This window comes from Sciurus carolinensis, chromosome 17 (assembly GCF_902686445.1).
Source record: "Sciurus carolinensis chromosome 17, mSciCar1.2, whole genome shotgun sequence".
In the NCBI taxonomy this organism is placed as follows: domain Eukaryota; kingdom Metazoa; phylum Chordata; class Mammalia; order Rodentia; family Sciuridae; genus Sciurus; species Sciurus carolinensis.
Genome location: NC_062229.1, coordinates 23526356 through 23548548, shown reverse-complemented (window position 1 = coordinate 23548548; position 22193 = coordinate 23526356). Strand labels below are relative to the sequence as shown.

At 34.7% G+C, this 22193-nt stretch overlaps 1 protein-coding gene across 2 annotated transcripts in view; it reads right to left on the bottom strand.

The window, feature by feature from the left end:
• The window catches only part of Smarcc1 (SWI/SNF related, matrix associated, actin dependent regulator of chromatin subfamily c member 1), a 164623-nt gene that overhangs the window by 95132 nt on the left and 47298 nt on the right, over nucleotides 1–22193 (bottom strand). For both annotated transcript variants that reach the window (XM_047532340.1, XM_047532341.1), the window contains exons 7-11: nucleotides 20595–20664; nucleotides 14670–14745; nucleotides 10206–10331; nucleotides 8669–8790; nucleotides 5677–5801 (exon numbers count right to left, since the gene is read on the bottom strand). In XM_047532340.1, coding sequence (XP_047388296.1) covers nucleotides 5677–5801; nucleotides 8669–8790; nucleotides 10206–10331; nucleotides 14670–14745; nucleotides 20595–20664 — 519 coding nt within the window. The remainder of the gene's footprint in view (nucleotides 1–5676; nucleotides 5802–8668; nucleotides 8791–10205; nucleotides 10332–14669; nucleotides 14746–20594; nucleotides 20665–22193) is intronic.

Genomic DNA, 22193 nt, shown 5'->3' with positions numbered 1-22193 from the left:
AAGGCAGATTAAATGAAAAGTAGTAGTTAAATCATCTTTATCCACATAACTACACATGTAAAAAAAATCCAAGCAATCTACAAAAAGAATATTTCACCTAAATCACAGAATACGAGGTAAATAATGGTTAATATTAGGGGAAAATTTAATTTTAGTTCTATTTCTACATACTTGCAAAAAAAAAGTGAAAAATAAAATTTAAAACTCCCATAAACAATTATATTAAAAAATATAGTGATGGGTTGGGGATGAAATTCTGTGGTAGAGTAGCTTGCCTACCATGTGTGAGGGTCTGGGTTCAATTCTTAGTAATGTACACGTACACACAAATATATATTATATATAAATATTTCAGCATCAATAGTGAGTTTGTAAGTTCTACAAAAGATATGAAAGATATCTAAAATGAAATAAATAAAATATTGAAGAGAAACTTATTATGTAAATTATGTAAAGGTAAACATATGACATGCTCATGAGGTACCATATTCAATGTTAAGTCAATTCTCCCTGAAATCCCCATTTTTAAACGAGTATCATTTGAATCAAAACCCCAGTAGGCTTTATAGAACTGAAAGGCTGGTTCTAAAGTTTATGTGGATCAGCCAAGAATATAAAAATAGAAAAAACAATCCTGAAGAATAAGATTCACAAAACTGGAGGATTACCCAATTTCAACACTTGTGTGAAGAGCTACAGCAATAAAGCACTGCAGTACTGGGTCAAGTAAAAATAGACTGGCAGAATACAAATGTCACAGTGTGGATCTGAAATGTTCCCCAAAGTTTCACGTGTTGAAGGAGTGGTCCCTAGCTATTAGCTCCATTAGGAATTAAAGAAAATCTACTTAGAGGAAGGAACAGGAACATGACCTTAAAGAGGTATAACTTAACACCCACCACCTCTGATTCCTCTCTCTCTCTCTCCTTGCTTGGCACCAAGAGATGAGCATCTCTGTTCCAACATTAACTCCCTACCACAATGTTCTGCCTCAACAAAAGCCTAGAGCAATAGTTTCAAAGAACTGTGGACTGAAACCATAAGCCAAAAAATCTTTCCTCCTTTAAGTGGTCTTTCTTGGGTATTTTGTCACATCCACAGAAATCTGATTAACACAGAATCTAAAAATAGATCCACTCAAAGATTAAAAAAAAAAAAAAACATAAAGATTATTCAACTAACAAAGGAGAATCTTCACAGCAAATGGTGTGCAAAGAATAAACACCCATGTAGGAAAGTAACAAACTTTGACCTCTATATCAAAAAATACTGAAAGTTTAAAACAAGTATAAACCTACAAGAAAACACAGGAAAATGTATTTTCAACTCTAGGTAAAAATATCTTAGAACACAGGAAGTGTTAATGATTCCACTTCAACAAAATTAAGATGCCTTATAGAGAAAGTGTTAGGAAATGAAAAGGCAAGCCACTGAGTGGGGGCTTGAACAGTTTATAAATGGACGTAGAAAGATCAAATGCCTGAATGTTGAGAAGTAGATTTTAAAACACATTACAAATACATACCAAAAAAGATAAAGATGTAAACTGCAAGAAGATACATACTACATGCATCTGACAAAGTGCTCAAATATGTGAGAAATTATTCAACCAAAAACATAAAGAAGTTGGGCACGGTGGCACACACCTATAATCTCAGTGGTTCCATGAGACTGAGGCAGGAGGATTCCAAGTTCAAAGTCAGTCTCAGCAATGTAACAAGGCCCTAACAATTTCATAAAACCCTATCTCAAAAAATAAAAAGGACCTGGTATGTGTCTCAATAATAAACTGTCCTTAGGTTCAATTCCCAGTAACAAACAACAAAAACAAAAAACCACACATCTACAGAAATAAAAGCCAAATAGAGTTAAGATCCAGGGCTGAAAGGATAAATGGAAGTAACTAGGAAAAAGGTGAAAATATCTTTTGGATATTACAAGAGATGCAAGGAGCACAAATTAGGGAGGAAAACTAATGCATTACATTGTATCATCCATTACATTGTATCAAAGTTAAAAATTTCTTTCCAAAAGACAAAAGATGGATAGCAAATATAAAGCTATAAATTCTAAATTTAATGAGACTTGAAAATAAGGCAGAAAATGCAAAAAATCATGGATCAACAAGGCATAAATAAAAACAAGCAATTCACAGAAAGGGGAAAATGGTAAGTAATGTAGACATACTCAACTATACTCATAATAAAATAGTACAACTTTTAAAAATATATTAATACTTTTAAAAATATATTAATAAACATTCATGACAAGAATTCCAAAGTCAAACTTTAAAAAAGAAATTTTATACATTATTTCATTAAAACAACTCAACACGTTAACATAAATAATACTTGTATGAAAAGTAACTATATATGCAGAAAATAACAGCAAAACAAGGGGAAAGCCTGGCATTATTTTTCTTTTTTAACACTTTAGTTGTAGTTGGGACACAGTAACTTTATTTTTATTTGTTTAATTTTTATGTGGGGCTGAGGATAGAACCTGGTGCTTCACATGCGCAAGGTAAGGACTCTACCACTGAGCTACAATCCCAGGTCCCTGGCATTATTTTTCATTCTTTTTTTTTTTTTTTTTTTTTTTTTTTGTGGTGCTGGGGATTGAACCCAGGGCCTTGTGCTTGCGAGGCAAGCACTCTACCAACTGAGCTATATCCCCAGCCCTATTTTTCATTCTTGAAAATGTTTTCAATGTCCGATTTGTTAGAAATCAGCGAGATTTGAAATGTCAGATTTTTTTTTTTTAACCAAGTGTGAATGAAGATGTGTAGAAATACAAAACAGGAAACGTAAACAGATGCAGAAATTCTAGTTATTTTATTATACTCATGGAAATTTTTGTGTGAATATTTCCATATTTATCTAACAAATGTGGTAAATTCATTTATATAAATACATTCATTATGCCCAGTAATCTCATGATTACGTATAAAGTACACAGAAATTTTTGCATTGGCCTGAGAGGAGATATATGGCATTATTCAATAAAGTATTTCGGAAGGAACGTTAGGGATATACTACATAATGTCACAAAATAACTCCCCTCCAAAAAAGCATATTTCAAAATCTATTATTACTAGAGAACTGTAAATAAATATTCACCACTATAGTAAACAACAAAATTTTTATTTTGTTCATCTTGTCTGTATTTCCTCTTTTCCCCTGTATGATTGCCTTTTCATTAACTACACTAAAATTTCTTTTTTTCCCTCAACTTGGGATCTGAAAGTTGTACATTTTATTTGTTTAGATATTATACTAGAAAGTTAATGAATTTAAAAATATTTTCCTACTTAAGGATTACAACATCAAACTGGCAAAAGTTAGTCAACATTTTAAAGGTGGGTTGGGTACCATTCTTGCAATTTCTTCCAGGCTACCACTATTGATGTTGAGATGAAGGTTGTATATATTAAGTTTTAAAAATTGAAGTCATAATTTGCATTTTTCTCTCATTGCTCTTTTTGGTATCACATATCTTCTTTCTTGAACTGAATTTTCACTTTGCATTTTAGTGTAATCCTTTCAAATTAGGGACCATGGATGGGCTAAACCTTAACATGATTTCACACATACAATATCTTTTTTTTCTGCCTCCATCTTTAGATGGTATTTTTGATTAAAATAGTAAATTCCAGGTTTAAATTTTCCTCCCCTAAGGAACTTACATGATGTTGTTCTTAAGATATATAATATTCAATAAAACAAATCCAGATCTTTTACAATAAAGATTCCTCTATGATTTGAGGGTAGTTTTTATTTTTGTTTCAGAAAGAATTCTGAGCTTCATATGCCTCCAAAGTCATAAAACTGGACCTCAAAGAAACTAAACGCAAGTCTTTTCCTCAATTATGCTGATGGGGTCCTTTCAAACTCAACATGCAGGTTCTACTTCAATTCTAATAAAGTTTCTTCTTTTATTAAAAAATTATTTGAGGGTTGAGGCTATAGCTCAGTGGTGGAGTGCTTGCCTCGCATGTTCAGCACCACATAAAAACAAAGTAAAGGTATGGTGTCCGTATACAACTAAAAGATATTTTAAAAATTATTTGCTCCTATATTCTTTGTTCTATATTTCTAAAACTTCTACTAGATTTACAAATTTTAGATCTATCTTCCATATCTAGATTTCCTCATTTTACATTTTTGCCCTCCAGTACTCATTTTTCCTAGTTTATTGTTTTTCTATCCCTGTCCTCCATTTTGAGGTACAAGAATTGCTTTTTCTATCGCCTTTGCATATGCTCAGAACCCACAGCGAGCCTAGTACACAAAAGCTGAGGAGCCTAGGTTCTCCTAGCTCATTTAGTTTTCTTTTGTTTTTCTGGGATACTTTTTTATGTACCAAGTATTGAATTCAAGGACCTCCCCAATGCTGAGTAAGCACTCAATCACTGAGCTACACCCCCAGCCCAAGAGACACAAATGTCTACAAATGAAATATGATACCTGAGATATATGAGCCCCATCTTGATTCATTTATCGATTGCTCTTTGTTCAAAGCCTTCTAAATTTACCTCTTCCCCTATTATGTTGGACTTCAGGTTTCCTGTGGATTTGCAACTTATGCCACTTTTGTATTAAACAGATCCAAACACATTCCTAAAATTTAGAAATTTCTTAAAATCTCTAGATGTTTAATGGTGTTTTGTTTTCCTAGGTTTTAAAGAAGGCAATTTTCTGTCCTTTGGAGTAGGAGAAATACTTATCTCTCTCTCAATCTAAATGCTAGACTATACTTTTTCTTTTTTCATTATTTTTATTGCACATAGAATGAAATAGAAAGCATTAAAAGATAGCTTACATAATTTAATGGGACTTCCACCTTTAATCTTATACTACATTTGAAAAAAATAATTATAACCTGATGAAATTTTAATTTCTCCTAGAAGTTCATATCGAGGTAGTTAAAAAATAGAACCAAAAACTATTAGCAATTTTAATTATCTAGTTTCTTGCAAAGATTTCAAACCTTGTTTGTAGTCCCTAATGAAATTTTACATTGTAAAGCTGGATGGGTAATATGAGAGTTATAAAATTCATCATTTCATATATGTGGTTTCCAATTTATGAGCTTCCTCCACCATAAAGGTGACTAATGATGATGTACAAATAAATAAATAAAATGCCATTCATATCTTTTCCCCTTGGAATGTGCTGAACCTTATTTTTACAAATTTAATCATAGGTTCAGGGAGGACACAAATGTGATAGGTCAATTTGAAAAAAATTTAGGAATATTTATAGCATATTTTAAGCTTCATTACATTGAATTTAAAAGTTAGAGTAGAACTTACATCACTAATAACTTAGGTTCACAATACTGAACTTACAAAATTCAATAAAGTTTTTAATTTCATAGTCATATAAAGCAATGCCTAGAGATTAAGTAGGTTTAACTGTACAAAAATGTTTTCCAGCTTTTAATGTGAATATTAATTCTGCTGTGATTTTAAAAAGTTTAAAATATTTCTAAATTTAGGTAAATCTTGGATCACAAAACAAATAGGAAAGGTATAATAAATGACTGGGAAAAAGGGAATTTGAAAAAAGTTAACACTGAAAATAGGAATTAATTCATGAAAGTTGAGAATTATGGACCCAGAGTGAAAAATGAAATATCCCATGATGAAATTAGGTCTATCAGAAGAATACAAACCATTTTTGGGGAGTACCACCTCCTCTATATTGGGTACAGGTGTTGGGTCTTCCATGTCCTTGGTAAGATCTTCTTGCTCATCTTCCTCTTTCTGACTTCTGCGCTTCCCATAAAGATTAGCTTGGCTAAAACATACAGGTATATAAAATATAAACAAAAGATAAATTATAGCTAATTTTATCAAATCATTTCTGAGGTCCTATCTTTGTTATTGTTAAAATTTGTATTTATGAGTCACTTTGAGACGTGTAGTAATCAAACAAATTATAGACACATTACTCAAGTTACATTTAACCAGTCAAAAAAGAAATTAAAAATTAAAAGTTATGGATGTAAAAAATGGGCACGGAAATTCTTCCATTTTAAATTGCAGGCATTATCCTGAAGAAACCTTCAATTGTTATAACAAAAGAATTCCTGCTAAGGAAATATGGCATATTCTCTCATAGACTATAAACAAATCACGTAAGAAATTTCTCAAAGATATAAACAGCTATATTTATTTTCCTGGCTCTTATCTCATTCAAATATCAGAAACTACCAAGTAGAATCACTTAGTATGGTGCTCATTCTTTTTTGTAAAAATTGCCTTTGCTCTTTTCCTGATAATTCAAATCATCGTTTATTTTTAAAACAAATAAAAATAAAAATAGGAATGACTTCCTTATCTTGATGAATTACAATGAATACAGGGAAAAAGTCATTAGAAATACAGTAACAGTACTATACTTCTGGACAGGGAAATACAGAGAAATGAATAAAAGTATGAAGAAAATACAGCCCAGAGTAAAGGTGAGTAAAAATCAAAAGTGTTAAGTAAGCTGAACTTTGAGAATGTGTAATAATTTACTAAGGATAAGGCAATGTTTCAGGGTAAGAGTAAAAGTTAAAGGCAAAAGCAAAAACATAAAAACAAGATAATTTGTTTTGGGATGCAATGGAGAGTAATCTACAGTATCCTGCCAATGAAAGTGAATGGAGTGATAGCTAGCTAAGACAGCGTGACGAACTAGCCTAAGTCCCATACTGAAGAGAGAATGCTCAAAATTCTTTGAGCGATAGTATATTGGTATAGGTTAGAATAAAGCATGTAAGACAAAATTTTTTTTTCAAATTAAAAATTACCTGATGATTTTAAAAGCCTACAAACCTAAAGGTGTCCAGGAGATAAAATGCTTTTAAAAGGAAGAAAAGATGCAAGACAGATGAGAAAAAAAAAGGTTAGGAAAATAGATTTCAAAATGTTCTGGTTAAATACAGGATTTCAGAGAAAAAAAAATTTTTTTCCCTGTTTTGGGGACTGAACCCAGAGCCTCGTGCATGCTAAACCCATGTTCTAGCACTGAGTTACAACCCTAGTCTCCTCATGGAAAACTTAAAGTATGAAAAAGTCTGGCCATTAGAAGGTAAACACATGCAATTAAAATACATACATAAACAGGACTCAATCTGGTATGGCTTTATACTCAGGGTAAAGGGTAAATGCTACCACTGTGAGCCTTCTTTTTTTTTTTTTTAATATTTTTTGAATTGCCAATGGACCTTTACTTTGTTTATATGTGGTGCTGAGAATCAGACCCAATGCCTCACACATGCTAGGCAAGTGCTCTACCACTGAGCTACAACCCCAGTCCCAACTGTGAGCCTTCTTGATATCACATTTTGTTTCAACAACTTCTAGTGTGCTGGCATCCCATTTTAGTTCATAAGCAGGAACAGTAGTATATCTGACTTCAGTTCTGGATCACTAAAAAACTTGATAAAGCTTTCCTTACAAAGCTCTCAAATAAACGGCACAATGGTGCACATCTATAATCCCAGAAACACAGAAGACTGAGGCAGGATGAATACAAGTTTGAAGTCAGCTGCAGCAACTTACTGAGACTCTATCTCAAGAAAAGGGATGTAGCTCAGTGGTAAAGCATCCCAGTGTTCAATTCTCAGTACCCCTGCCCCTGCAAAAAAACTCAGCTAGCTCTGCTATCTGAACATTCACAGTAAGAGTCAGATTAGAAATCTAAAATGTTTACCCCAAAAAAACGCCTTTAAGAAAACATATTTTTACAGTTTTAATTTTTGTGCCTAAAGATATGTGGTCTTTACAAAATCATAAATTTTAAGATTGTGACTGGCTCATTAATGTATGAAATAAGAGATTTTTAAACTTCCCTAAAAGTTTCTGTGCATGATTAAGAATGCTTCTGATTATTCCATTTGTTTACAATAAAAATGAAAAAAAAAAAAAAATGCTTCTGATATGGTGGGGCACACTTGTAACCTGGGTGACTCATGAAGCTAAAACAGGAAAACTGCAAATTCAAGGTCAGCTTCAGTAATTTAATGAGACTGTCTCAAAATTTAAAAATAAAAAGGGCTGGGGGCATGGCTCAGTGGTAGAGTGCCCCTGGGTTCAAACCCCCAAACTACCTCCCCAAAGATTGGCAAACCTACAATTATCAAATATCTAATACCTAATAAAAGCTATTAGGTATTATCTATCATTTATTGAGGATACAGTTCAGAATAGGCATTGTGCAAGGGCTTTAAAGTCTCATCTAACTCCTGCAACAGTGAATTTAGTAAAAATCATAGTCCTAACTGAAGCAAGCTTCACTGAGTACAAACAAGGCACTCTGTAGAACAGTCACACACTCATCTTTCTGACTCAATCTGATCACTAATGTGAGAGGTGGTAAAATCAGAGAAAAAAATATTGACTATGGTAAATATGATTTCTTAAACACCTTTCCAACCACATTTCTCAATACATACATACAAAAAAAACCACTATATTCAGGGTGCCTCTGCATAAACACAAGATGCCTGTAAAATAACATTTCATAATAAGACAAAATATTAAAGCAAAAGGTTTCCAAATAAGTCAAAGTATGACTTATTTTCAGCAAACCTTCCGATGTAAATGTAAAAATCTGAAAAGTCCTTGGAGTTTGTTTAAATGCCTTCTGAATTAAGCTGTAGTTCTTATTCTTACCCTTTCTTCCCACTTTTCTTCCGCGATTCTGTAGGTGTAGGAGGGGGAGGTGAAGGTGAATGTTTCCTCTTCCGAGCATTAGCTGATGCTTTTCTATCTCTTCTCTCTGGACTTCTGACTGGCTGGGAAGAAGTAAATGAAATAAATATCAGCAAACTTTGCTGACTCCTCAGTTTCAATAAACATTTATTCAAAGGTGAGTTTCCATAAAAAAGATAGCACCAAACCCACTACTTCAGAAAAAAAAAAAGGTATGACATTAAGCATCCAAGACCACTAGCCATGAAGAGACTTTTCTGATCTTTCATCAATTGGAACTCTTAGTACAATCTCACAGATATTCAAACTTTGATGTAACAAGGACATGCTTGAACTATGCACAACTAAATACTGTCATCGATCACATTTTCTAACTCCAGATGGGAAAAGCAGTTTTAATAACTGCCAGAAATATATGAAACAAGCTATTAAAATAATGAAAAACACAGGCCAAATGATCCTATGAAAATGTACTATTACAGATACTACATTGGGCAGGTGATACAGTTCAGTGGTAGAATACTTGCTTTGTACATGGGAGGCCCTAGGTTTGATTCCCAGAAAAACACACACACACCATATATATAAACATATCTACCAATGAAACTTAAAAATTTTTAAAAATGTATTAAGAGTTAAGAGTTAAATTCTAAAACAAACAGGAACAAGCCAAGATTACAAAAATTACAAGAGATCCAATTTAAAGTATTCTTAAAAGTAAAGGACATACATAGTGTGATAAAGAATTTTTTGTTGGAAAGTCACAGGGCTGAAAATAGGAATGAAAGATTTATACTTTCTACTTTAATGGTTTAAAAAATAGTCCTGTTTTAAAGACTTTTGAAAAAACTAAAACGTAAAGGTAAAACAAAATATTTAACTGTTCCTAGTGAAAATGATTTTAGAACCACAGGTCTCTTCATTACATTGTCTCAAACCCAACTGTAACACATTTTGTTCTCCATCTCAAGTCTATTTAAAATGACAAACAAATCTGCCCAAAAAGTTGTGACCTATAAGGAATCTGGGGTAAATATTTAAGTGCATGAACTTGTTAAGAGTAGTAACAAATATCAGATGTTAAGTTCCCCACCCTCAGAAAGTACTGAACTTTGAGACCTTTAAGAAATGTACTTTGTATGAAATACTGTCTATGCATTAACAAACTTATTAAGTGATATTAAAAAAGGAAAACCATGGTTAAATTATGTTGTAATGATAACTGGAATACAAAACTGAAACTCAGATCTATAGGACAAAATCAGCTTTACCCTTGCTACATTTATACTTCATGGATCACTTTTTAACCTTTGAGATTTTCCTGCCTTTCTGGGGGGATGACAGCTCCTGAGACAGTTGTTACGGTTATACAGGAATTTTTGCATGTATATAATGTCTGAGGCACCTTGGGTGTAAGTGAGTTTATTGATGAAGATATAACATTTAGGGCAAGAAAGACAAAACACTTATTGGTAAGAAACAGTGCCAAACAAAATACCTCTTCATTCTTTGTTGAAATTCGCTGACGAAAACTCACTGGCTTCCTGTTCTCATCTACTTCATAATCCTCCTCATTCATCCATTCATTGAAAACGTCAGTATCCAAAATCCATTTCACATGAACCTAAAACCACGTCAAAGCATAACTCTCTATTATAAATAATAAAATCACTTGAGCTTTTAAGTTATTCAGAAGGAATGAAGCTGATTATTTTCAAAGGCTCAATTACATAAAACATTAAGAACATACTACTAGAAATGATATATGAGATGTGACTTTTATTCCATTTCTTTCACTGAATAAAGAGGACAAGAAAGTAACAGGGGCTTGGATAGCTAAGATGTCAAAACTGATAATCATGTCACCATTATCTTCATGAAAAATAACTGGTAAAAAAAATTCAACAGCACAGAACCAATACAGTTATTGCTCTAGGCACGAAGGATGTCTTTAGGTTTGGGCAATCAATAACACTCTAAATTAAGTTGAACATGATGATGAACATTGTACAGCCCAATATCCTAGTTCCATCAAGTACACATGTTGTTCTGCGGAGATCTTTTTCAGGAAGGGCTGGGATGTAGCTCAGTGGCAAAATGTCCATTTGTTAAATCCCCAATTAAAAAAAAAGTTATAGAAACATATAATTCCACTGATATTCAAGCTTTTAAGATATGCAAAATAAAATAAAAACAGGATGTATGCTGTTATGTAGTGTGTATATCCTAAAATTATTGTTAAAAAAAAATCACTGAAACAGTTAAAATAGTTACATCTGAAAGGACCAGAAAGAGGTCAACAAAAGTACTACTTCGAAGTTAACACTAATTTTCCAGATTTCTTTTATAATGTCTTCTTATCACTACTTTATGTTTAATAATTTGATTTTTTTTTTTTTTTTGGGTGCTGGGGATCGAACCCAGGGCCTTGTGCTTGCAAGGCAAGCACTCTACCGACTGAGCTATCTCCCCAGCCCCCAATAATTTGATTTTTAAATTAAGTGTTACTTTTATCAAAACTACCAAAATTTCTTTAGGAATACAAAATAATATACAGGCATTATTTTATAAAATAATACTGAAAATGAGAGGAAGAACTCCATTTTAAATTTTCTGACAAAAGGCACACAGTTAACTCCTCTTCCCCAGGATTCAGAGGTTAGAATTCCAAGCATTAAATAGTATTCTATTAGCAAAGCACCATGGAGAACATCTGTAGTCCCAGCTACAGGCTGAGGCAGGAGGATCACGTGAGCCCAGGAGCTCAAAAATTAACCTGGGCAACATAGAAACTAATCTCAAAAAATAAAACAAAACAAAAAGCTTTCTATTGTGGTAACAGTCCACTTATATAACATGAAAATACAGGTTCAAGAAGAAAAAGAAAATAAATGACATTTAACATATTTTAAAGAAGAGCATGCTCATTTATTTTTAGAATGTGTAACAGAGGATATGTATTCTAATGTTATTAGATTTCATGTATTACATCAAAACATAGTATTTACAATATAATGGAAGCCATATACTTAGCAACTATTTAATAAAAAATGTCAACTAAAAATAAAAGGGAATAGTTTTTTATTATGCTTTCTTGAAGCTATGATCAACGAAGTTTAAAAACCACTGATTTAAGGTATTTACAATTGCTTTTATTTATTTATTTATTTTTTAAATACATTTGTAGATGGACACCAATAATGACTATGGGTAAAAAAATTCTGCTAACAATAAAAGCAGGCTGGGGTTGTGACTCAGAGGCACGTGTGAGGCACTGAGTTTGATCCTCAGTATCGCATATAAATAAATAAGATACAACTAAAAAAAAAAAAGGAATAAGGAAAGTTTGTTTGTTTAACTCAACCACATATAGAAACCTAGTATACAGCAAAGGCCAAATGTCAAATCACTGAGGAAGAGGTGGTCTTTTTAATACTTTATGTATCCATTTATACATAACTGGGTAGCCATTTGAAAATGACATGATGGGATCCATTTTTTGTATCAGAATAAAATCAAAACAGATTAGAGATCTATATTTAAAAGGTTAAACTATGCAAGTACTAGAACAGAACAACGTGAATTCCTAAAAAGCTAGGTTTTTGCTTAACAAATCTGACTAAAATTCTGGATGCAATAACAATAAACCAACTAAAAATCTGGATGCAATAACAGTAAAGATGGAGAAACTGATCACATAAAAATAATAAATTTTAAATTGGGTATAGTGGCATGTGCCTATAATCCCAGGGACTTGGAAGGCTGAAGTGGGAGGACTGCAAGTTTAAAGTCAGCCTCAGCAACTTGGTGAGACCCTAGGCTACTTAGCAAGACCCTGTTTCAAAATTAAAAAATTAAAAAGGTTGAGGTCAGGCACAATGGCACACACCTGTAATCTCAGGGACTTGGGAGGCTGAGGAAGGAGGACAGCAAGTTCAAAGAAAACCACAGCAATGCAGTGAGGCCCTAAGCAACTTAAGGAGACCCTGTCTCAAAATGAAAAAATAAGAAGGGTTGGGGATGTTCCTCAGTGGGTAGGCACTCCTGGGTTCAATCCCTGGTACCAAAAAACAAAAACAAGTTTCAGGAAAAAAATTAGAACCAAAGGCATGCATATTTTAAATGATAAATCAAAGGGGGGCAATATATTAGTGACAGGCAAATCTGAATAAAGAATATAGAAGTATGCAATATATTATTCTTTTTCCTATAATTTTTATGTGAGTTTTAAATTATTGCAAATAAAGATTCTTTAAAAAAAAGACAAGCCAGGCATAATTGCAGCTGCTCATGAGACTGAGGGAGAAGGATATCAAATTCAAGGACAGTCTGGACAACTCAGTGAGACCCCATCTTAAAATTAAAAAGGGATGGGGATGTAGATCAGTGGTAGCATACCCTTGGGTTTAAGCCCCAGCACCAAAAAAAACCCACAAAAAAAAGCCAGGTGAGGTGACTCGTACCTGTAATCCTAGTGAGCAGGGAAGCAAATGCAGGAGGATGGCAAGTTTGAGGCCAACCTGGGCAACATAGCAAGATCCTATCTCCAAATAAAGTAAAACAGGTTGGGGACGTAATTCAGTGGCAAAGCATTCCTGGGTTTAATCCCTAACACCAATAAAAATTAAAAGAAAAAAAAAAAAAGAAGAAGAGGAGAATAAAAAAATAGGAGAATAAAAGCACCTTATTTCAGCCAGGCACAATAGGGCACACCTATAATCCAGCCACAGAGGAGACTGAGGCAGGAGGATCAAAAGTTGGAGGTCAGCCTGGGCAACATTGTGAGAAAAAAAAGTTGTTTTTTTTTTTTTTTGTTGTTTGTTTGTTTTTTTGTTAATCACATTTACACATATGAAAGCTAAAAGCTTTTTCTAAAGCTAATTAGCACAATTAGAAAAAAATCAAAATATTCAATTATTTAAACTGGAGATAGCTTAGTGATAGAGCAGTTGCCAATATATACAAGGCCCTGGGGCTTAATCCCTGAAACTACCAAATAAAAGTAAACAAACAAAAGGATAAATTTCTTGAAAGCGTTAATAATAGAAGAATCTTGGAGATGAGTATAAAGTAGTACTTTGATTTTACTATTCTTGCAATTTTGAAAATTATTTCTACATTTAAAGTTCAGGGAAACAGATGTGTGAAATAATGGGTTCAATCCCCAGCATCACCAAAACAAAAAAAGAAATAAAAACATTCGGGAGAAAAAGTCAATGCAGAATCTTATCATTATAATAGAACTGACTAATAAAACAAATCTGTATCCTACTAAAAGTCATGTAGGGACTGCTTCCAGACTTCCTAATGACACACCAATGATGTTCAAACTCCACTGCTCTCTGAAGGCTCTCAAACCAAAATCTGACTTGGTTTGGGATTCTTCTCCATCATCACTTTAGACATTTCATCCCATACCCTGAGAATGAGGTTATGGATGTGTATTAAAAAGGAAAACCAGAAAGGGAAATCATTTTTCTGTATCTCCTTAAAAGACTGTTTTAGAGGGGCTGGGGAGATAGCTCAGACGGTAGAGTGCTTGCCTTGTAAGCACAAGGCCCTGGGTTCGATCCCCAGCACCCAAAAAAAAAGACTGTTTTATAGCTAAGATGGGTTATTCAAGTATGTAAGTGTTTTTTTAAACCTGGGCACAGAGGCACATGACTGTAACCCCAGCAACTTGGGAGGCTAGCAGGAGGATCACAAGTTCAAGGCAAGCCTCAGCAATTAGGCAGACCCTAAGCAACTTAGCAAGACCCTGTCTCAAAATAATTAAAAGAGAGCTAGGGTTGTGGCTCAGAGGTTAAGCACTCCTGGGTTCAATCTCTAGTATTCCCCCCACCACATAAAAAAAGGGGTTTTTTTTTAGTTCAACATTTTCTTGTCCTTTAATTTTTAAACAAAGACAGCTCATCCACTGATTTTTAAATTTCATTAAAGATTTTCTTAAAGAAACATTTACCTTCCATGGCTTTTCTGGAATTGGTGGATCTTCAATTTCTGCATCAACATCATTACTATGTATCCAAGTATCATAGCTATAAAGTAAATAAAAATTGGAAAAACAAATTAGAATCAGAGTTCATTCTTAAAGATTTATCAAGTAGTAAGAATACATTTTAAGTAGGCTCAGTGGTGTGTGCCTGTGATTCCAACAAGCTGAGGCAGAAGAATCATAAATTCAAAGCCAGCCTTTACACTTCAGTGAAACCCTGTCTTGGGGGCAAAAAGAAAAAGAAAAAGAAAAAAAAAAAAAAAAAAAAAAAAAAAAAAAAAAAAAACCAAAACAAAAAAATCCAGGTATGGTGGCTCATGTATTTAATCCTAGTGACTCAGAAGATCACAAGTTCAAGGTCAGCCTGAGCAACTTGCCAAAATCCCATCTCAAAACAAAAAATTCAAAGGGCTGGGGACATATCCCCAGTGGTAAAGCATCCCTGAGTTCAATTCCTTATACAAAAAGAGGCGGGGGCGGGGGGGGGGGAGGAGGTGGGGGGAGAGAGAGAGAGAGAATATGAATGAATATATATGAATTTCCAGAGGGTGGGAAGGAGGGAGGAAAAGAGGAAATGCTGGGGAGTGATAATGACTACATTTTTTTTAATTGTATTGTGTGCATGTACAGATATGTACCAACAAATTCCATCATTATGTGCAACTATATTGCATCAATAAAAAATGTGGAAAGAGGATTTAATAGGAATTTCACTGAATCTATAAATCACTTTGTATACTATTGCTAATTAACAATATTAATTCTTTCAATTCTTTAACATGGGATAATTTTCTGTAGATACTTTAACTTTTTTGAGTGGTTTTTATCATTTATATTGTATAATATTTCACTTTTTTGTTACAGTTAACTTCAAAATGTTTTATTGTTTCTGATGCTATATGGAATTGTTACTCTTATTCCCTTTTTAGAATTCTCATTTTCATATAGAAAGGCAACTGATCTGGGGTACTGACTTTATATCCTGTTATTCTGTTCCAATTCATTAAAAGAAAAAAAAAATTTTTTTTTTTTTTTTTTTTTTTAAGAAGTTGGGGAAGTAGCTCAGTGACAGAGTACTGACCTAGCATGCTCAAAGACCTCGTTCAATTTCTAGGACTTCCAAAAAAAAAAAGGGGAGATAGAGAGAGAAAATGTAATTTTAGAATACTATGATTACACCATTATAGTAACTTATCAGTTCTGTCTTTACCACTGTGCCAAGAAAACTCCTTGGCATTAGTCAATATTATAAATCTTCATACTGCCTGAAACAAGCAATTCAGTTCACAGAGTTCTCAAGTTCTTGTTTCCTGAAAAGTGCTTCCCTCAATTGGCCTTCAGAACAGTACTTTCACCTGGTGTTCTTCTTGTCATTACTCTTCCATCTCTGTTGTCAGTTCCTAGCCTTTGCCCCAAACCTCTAATAATAAAGGCTCGAGGGCTCAAGTTTTAGAACAAAACTCTTCTTGGTGACCTCATTCACTCCTGTGTATTCAAACAAATACTAATGACTTAAATCTTGTGTCTCGTCCTCTATTCTGAATTCTGAACTCATAAATTCAAGAGCCAATTCCACATCTCTTTTGAGTCTAACAAGTGTTCCAAACCTAACACACTCAAAGTTCAATTTGTAAACCCATTCGGGCCGCATAATGCACTTCAGAGTCAATCAACCTCATCTTAATAAATGACTACCCTATCTTTCCAACTGTGCAAGCTAAAATCCTGGGAAACATTCTATATTTTACTTTCAAATACATCCTAAATCAAACCATCAGGGCTTGGGTTGTGGCTCAGTTGTAGATGTGTTGCCTAGCATGTGTGAGGTCCTGGGTTTTGATTACTCAGCAGCACATATAAATAAATAAAAATAAATAAAAGATCCGCTGACAACTAAAAATCAAACAATCAGCAAATTCTACTGCTCTGCATTCAAAATATGTTCAGAGTCTCCTTCTTCTCAACCTTCCACTCCGTTCCCTGGTTTCCCTGCTTCATCAGGTCGCTTTCATGTCAGTTTTCCAACAAAAACAACCAAAATGATCTCTTCAAATCCAAGCCAGACCATAAAACTCCATACTCAAAATCTGCCAGAGGATCCCAACTAGTCAGAGTAGAAGTCAAATCCTAATAGTGCCTTTCCAAGGACTCAAGATCTAGTTCCACTGCTGCCACTATGCAGCAATGTGAGCCATTTCTAGTCCTCTTCTTTTATTCCTCACTATGTTTTAACTGAGCAACACAGGTTTTCAGTTCTTCATATGTGCCACCAAACCTATATACACTTTACACAGGCTGTTCCCAACTGCCTGGAATGTTCCTTACTGCTGTGATATCCATATAGTTCAACTTCCTTACTCAAAGATCTCTCTTCTCAGTGAGCTTCAACTCACTGAGTTAAATCACTAACATACTCCAACACAACTTTACCAAATAAAAATTCTAATGCAAATATATAGGACAATAAACCTATTATAAAACCAAATGATACTAATCAAATATAAAGGATTTATCTTTATATCATTATTAATGTATTTATTTCAGTTTTTCATTGTTTTAGATAGTACTAAAAGTTTGAAAAACATTAGGGAGTAGTTAGCACAGGTCTATTTATCTGCAGGCACAGGGGAGAACACCTGTAATCCCTGCAATTCACGTGGCTCAGGCAGAAGGATCACAAGCTTCAAAGTCAGTCTCAGTACACTTAGCAAGGCACTAAGTAACTTTAGTGAGACCCTGGTCTCACAATAAAAAATTAAAAGGGCTGAGAATATTGCTCAGTGGTAAAATTCCCCTGGGTTCAATGCAAAGTACTGCACCCCGCCCCAAACTGGAAATATCTAAAGACATATTTCCCTTCTTTTAAAAACTATGATTATGAGCCAGGTGCGGGGGCCCATGACTATAATCCCAGTGACTTGAGAGGCTGAGGCAGAAGGATCACAAATTCAAGACAACTTTAGCAAATCAGTGAAACCCTTTTGTTGAGAGCAGTGATGGAGGATAGGAGAGCAGTTACTGAGATCATGGGTCTCTGATGCCCAATGGCTGCGGCATGCCCAGTTCCTGGGAATGTTTCTGTGCAAGGACACAGGATGCCAAGCTACTATAGCAATGCCCTGCATGAGGAGGCTCTGTGCAATAGCCCTATCAGTTCTAACCTTGATCTCAGGCACATAGCTCCCGGGAAGAAAGGAATTCTTTTCTTTTCTTTCTTTGGTGTGTGTGTGTGTGTGTGTGTGTGTGTGTGTGTGGTGCCGGGGATTAAACCCAGGGCCTTATGCAGGCTAGGCAAGCACTCTACCAACGGAAGAAAGGAATTCCTATGCTAGACAACCACAATGTTTCACCGGCTCTGCTTCCCAGGTTCCTGCCCACCTTATAGCAACTTTTAACAATGGACTTTCTTGAGAGTTACAAAAAGCTCCTAACATTGCACTTTGCAACTGTGGACTGCAACTATGGAAAAGTTACACAGGATGTCCTAGTTTCTGTAACCTTCCTGAATATGAAGAATAATGGTTGTATAGTCTTTAACCTGATAATGAGACATATATAAATAAAGATTGCTAGTGTAACTTTTTAGACCTGCATCTCCAGAGAGCAGGCTCCACCTGAACCCAGCCTCATCTTCAAGATCTGTGTCTGTCAATCTTTATTTTCCAATCCCCCTTTGCCCCTCACTGGACCCAGAGTTTGCCGACTGGTCACAACACCCTTTCTCAAACTAAAAAGTAAAAAGGACTAGGAATATAGCTCAGTGGTACAATGCCCCTGGATTCAATCTCTAGTATAACAAAAAATATAGTTGTACCACAGATAGTAGCACCTATCTGTAGCCCTAGCTAGGAGGGAGGCTAGATGGAGGATCAATGTGAGCCCAGAATTTTTAGACTAGCCTAAGTATAATGGTAAGATCCAGTCTCAAAAAATAAAAACAAAATAAAATAAATACAGTCAGGCAAAGTGGCCTAGGCCAATAATCCCAACCATTGTGGAGGTTGAGGCAGAAGGATTACAAATTCAAGCTAGCCTGGGCAATTTAGCAAGACCCTGTCTTTAAAAGGGGGGGGGGGGAGGCTGGGAACTTAGCTCAGTGGTTAAGTACTTGCTAGGCATACACAAGGCCCTGGGTTCCATCTCTAATACCAAAGCAAAACAAAACAAAACAAAAATACCTCATACACAAAATATTCTTCTGTCTTCTGGTGAAGACTGAACATTTCTTCCCCGATAGAAATGGAATCTGATTAACCTCTATATCCAAATATCAATTTAAAAGAAATACAGAGAATACAGAATGCACATCAAATAGTAAACCTCAGCAGTGGTTTACTATCAAAAAAATCCATACTATGGTCAACTCAGTAGGACAAACAACCTGGTTTCTTAAAAAGTACACTGCAGAGAGAGGTCAAGAAGACAAGAGAGAACCTATAAACTGGAAGTACTTAAATATACCAGTTAATCACAACATGTGAATTTTATCTGACTTCTAATTCAAACAAATATAAATCATCAATCAAACATACCACTTAAATGACAACACTGATGACATATTTCATATTAAGTAATTATTTTCTTTTGTATTGACAATGATGTTAGGATTATTTCCTTTCAAAAGTGATTTCTTATATTTTAGAAATATATACTGAAATATTTGTGGTAAAATGAAGTGACTAGGACTTGCTTCAAATAACTTGGGAAGGCAAGAATCAGAAGGATTTGAAAAGCCCATCCTACATAGCAGTACCAGAACAAAATCAACACCAAAACAGTTCTCCTGTAAATTTAGGAAAATAAAGTATATGAAAGCTATACCTATTTCCATGTGCCCTGGACAAGCATAATTTTGAGTAAGGACACCCTGCCCATTGCCACTAACATCAAGGTATTGATGTTATTCATACTACAAATACTGAAAAAGTATTACACGTAAGAGTCGGAACAATACTAGGTAAATAAATTTATGACAAGAAAAACTTTTTAGGCTTAATTTCATCCTTAATAGTTTCTGAAAAATCAAAACTAACCAGTCATAAACAAGAAGAAAAATTAATCTTTTGAAGGTAAGAGATCTAAACTAGCAACCTAATACCACATATAAAGTCTCTTGGCAAATGCATAAAAGCTCAGTTTTTTGAGAGAAAAAAACACAACATGTGACTTCATAGAATTCCATAACTTAAATAATAGTCAAAAGTCTGACTTACATATATACCAGGCCTCAGAGCATACATATCATTATCAACTATCTGAAGAGAGGAGCTCAAAGTTCAAACACAAAGTAATGATAAGGAGATGGAAATATTAATTACCCTGATTTGACCAGTACAGATTATACACCTATATTGAAACATCAAAACATACCTCATCAATATGTACAATTATTAAATGCTACCAAGAATGTTTTAAAATTTTAAGGAGACAGAAATGCTCACTAACCCTGATTTGACCATTATATGCTATATACATATACTAAATTATAACACTGTACCCTATAAATACATACAATTGAAATAATAGTTAATATTTAAAAAAAAAAAGGGGGGGGGTTTGTGGTTCAGTGGTAGAGCATTTGCCTAGCATGTGTGAGGCACTGGGTTTGATTCTCAGCACTGCATATAAATAAATGAATAAAATAAAAGTTCATCAATAATTAAAAAAAAAAAAAAGCTAGTGGCACATGCCTATAATCCCAGCAACTCAGGAGGCTAAGGCAGGAGGATCAGCAGTTCAAAGCCAGCCTCAGCAACTTAGTAAGGCCCTAAGCAACTAAGTGAGATCTGTCTCTAAATAAAATATAAAAAGGGTTGGGGATGTGACTCTGCTTAATTGCCCCTGGTTTCAATACCTGGCACTAAAATAAATAAACAAAAATTTAAAAATTACCTGTCTGGGTAAAAGCCCCAGTGCACTAAAACCTGCTTGTCTTTTCTCATCACTGGTCTCAGCCATTCTTCTGAAAGGGAAAAAGAAAAACATTAGTTAAACTGATGAAATAAGGGAGCAAACTATGATTTATTCTTAATTGTTATCAAGACTTTTTGGTTTTGTTTTAGTCAGCTTTTTCGCCACTGTGACTAAATGACCCAAGCAGCACAACTGTAGAGGAGGAAGTTTATTTAAGGACTCAAAGCTTCAGAGGTCTCCATCCATAGACCGCTAGCTCCATTCCTCAGGGTTTGAAGTGAGGCTGAACATCATGGAGGAAGTGTGGCGGAGGGAAGCAGCTCACATCATGATCAGAAAGCAGTGATACTCCACCTGCCAGATACAAATATAACCACACCTCCAGTTCCCACCTCCTCCAGCCAAACCCTACCGCTTCAGTCACCACTCAGTTAATCCCATCAGGAATTAATTCACTGATTGGGTTAACACTCTCACAACCCAATCATCTCTCCTCTGAACCTTCTTGCATTGTCTCACGTGAGCTTTTGGGGGACAACTCACATCCAAACCATAACAGGTTTGCTATGGGAGCAGGGGATTAATTGAAGACCACCTAAAAATTAAAGGAAAATTTCCCAGCTTACATATTCAGACTTTCTGGATTCTAGGTCAACTATTCATCACTTTTTTGGTTTTTTGTTTGTCTGTTTGCACTGGGGAATGAACCCAGGACTGCTTAAGCACTGAGCTACATACCCAACACTTTTAATCTTTTATTTGAATAGGCTCTCAATAAGTTGCTGGGTGGTCTCAAATTTATAATCCTCCTGCCTCAGTTTCCTGAGTCACTGGGCTCACAGGTTGTGCCACTGAACCGGACTATCATTCCTGATAAAACCAACTACCCACTGCAGTAAACTGACTCTCCTTTCATCTATTCCTCTTTTCCACTCAAGTCACAATCACCATAATCCCCACAGATTCATTTCCTATGTAGATCCTCTCATCCCTTTTCTATAAGGTTCTGCATTAACTACACACTTCAAGGTGTCATGCCTCATCTCCTTGATGAAGGCACTTTACTAACTATTCTGCTTCCTACAAATTCACTTTTCCTCGTGTCCTACAGTGCTTTACAATGCTACACTAAAGGCTGAGGATGCAGCTTGCCTAGCACGTGCGAGATCCTGGGTTTGTTGGCACCTAGGAGGAATAAAAAAAAAAATCTTACCACTATCATTTTATTATTCTTTACTTGTCTCATATCTGTTAATCTAGCATTCCTAACAAGGGTGCAAGAACTCTGCAAGTGTAGCTTAGTGGTAAAGCACTTGCCTAGTGTGATGTGTATAAGGCCCTAGATCTGACTTGCAGCACCATTTAAAAAAAAAAAAAAAAGTATGAGCACTGTGTTCACTTTTCATATAGGTGCAAATTATATAATGAAATTATTTATACTGATTTTAATTGTAGTTGGAATAATTCTACATTTCAGCACTGGTTATATCATGCACTTCTTTGGTAGTCTGAATTTATCTTAGAAATTTAATTCTAGTAGTAAGAGGAAGTTCTGAAAACAGCCTCTTGAAAGCTAAG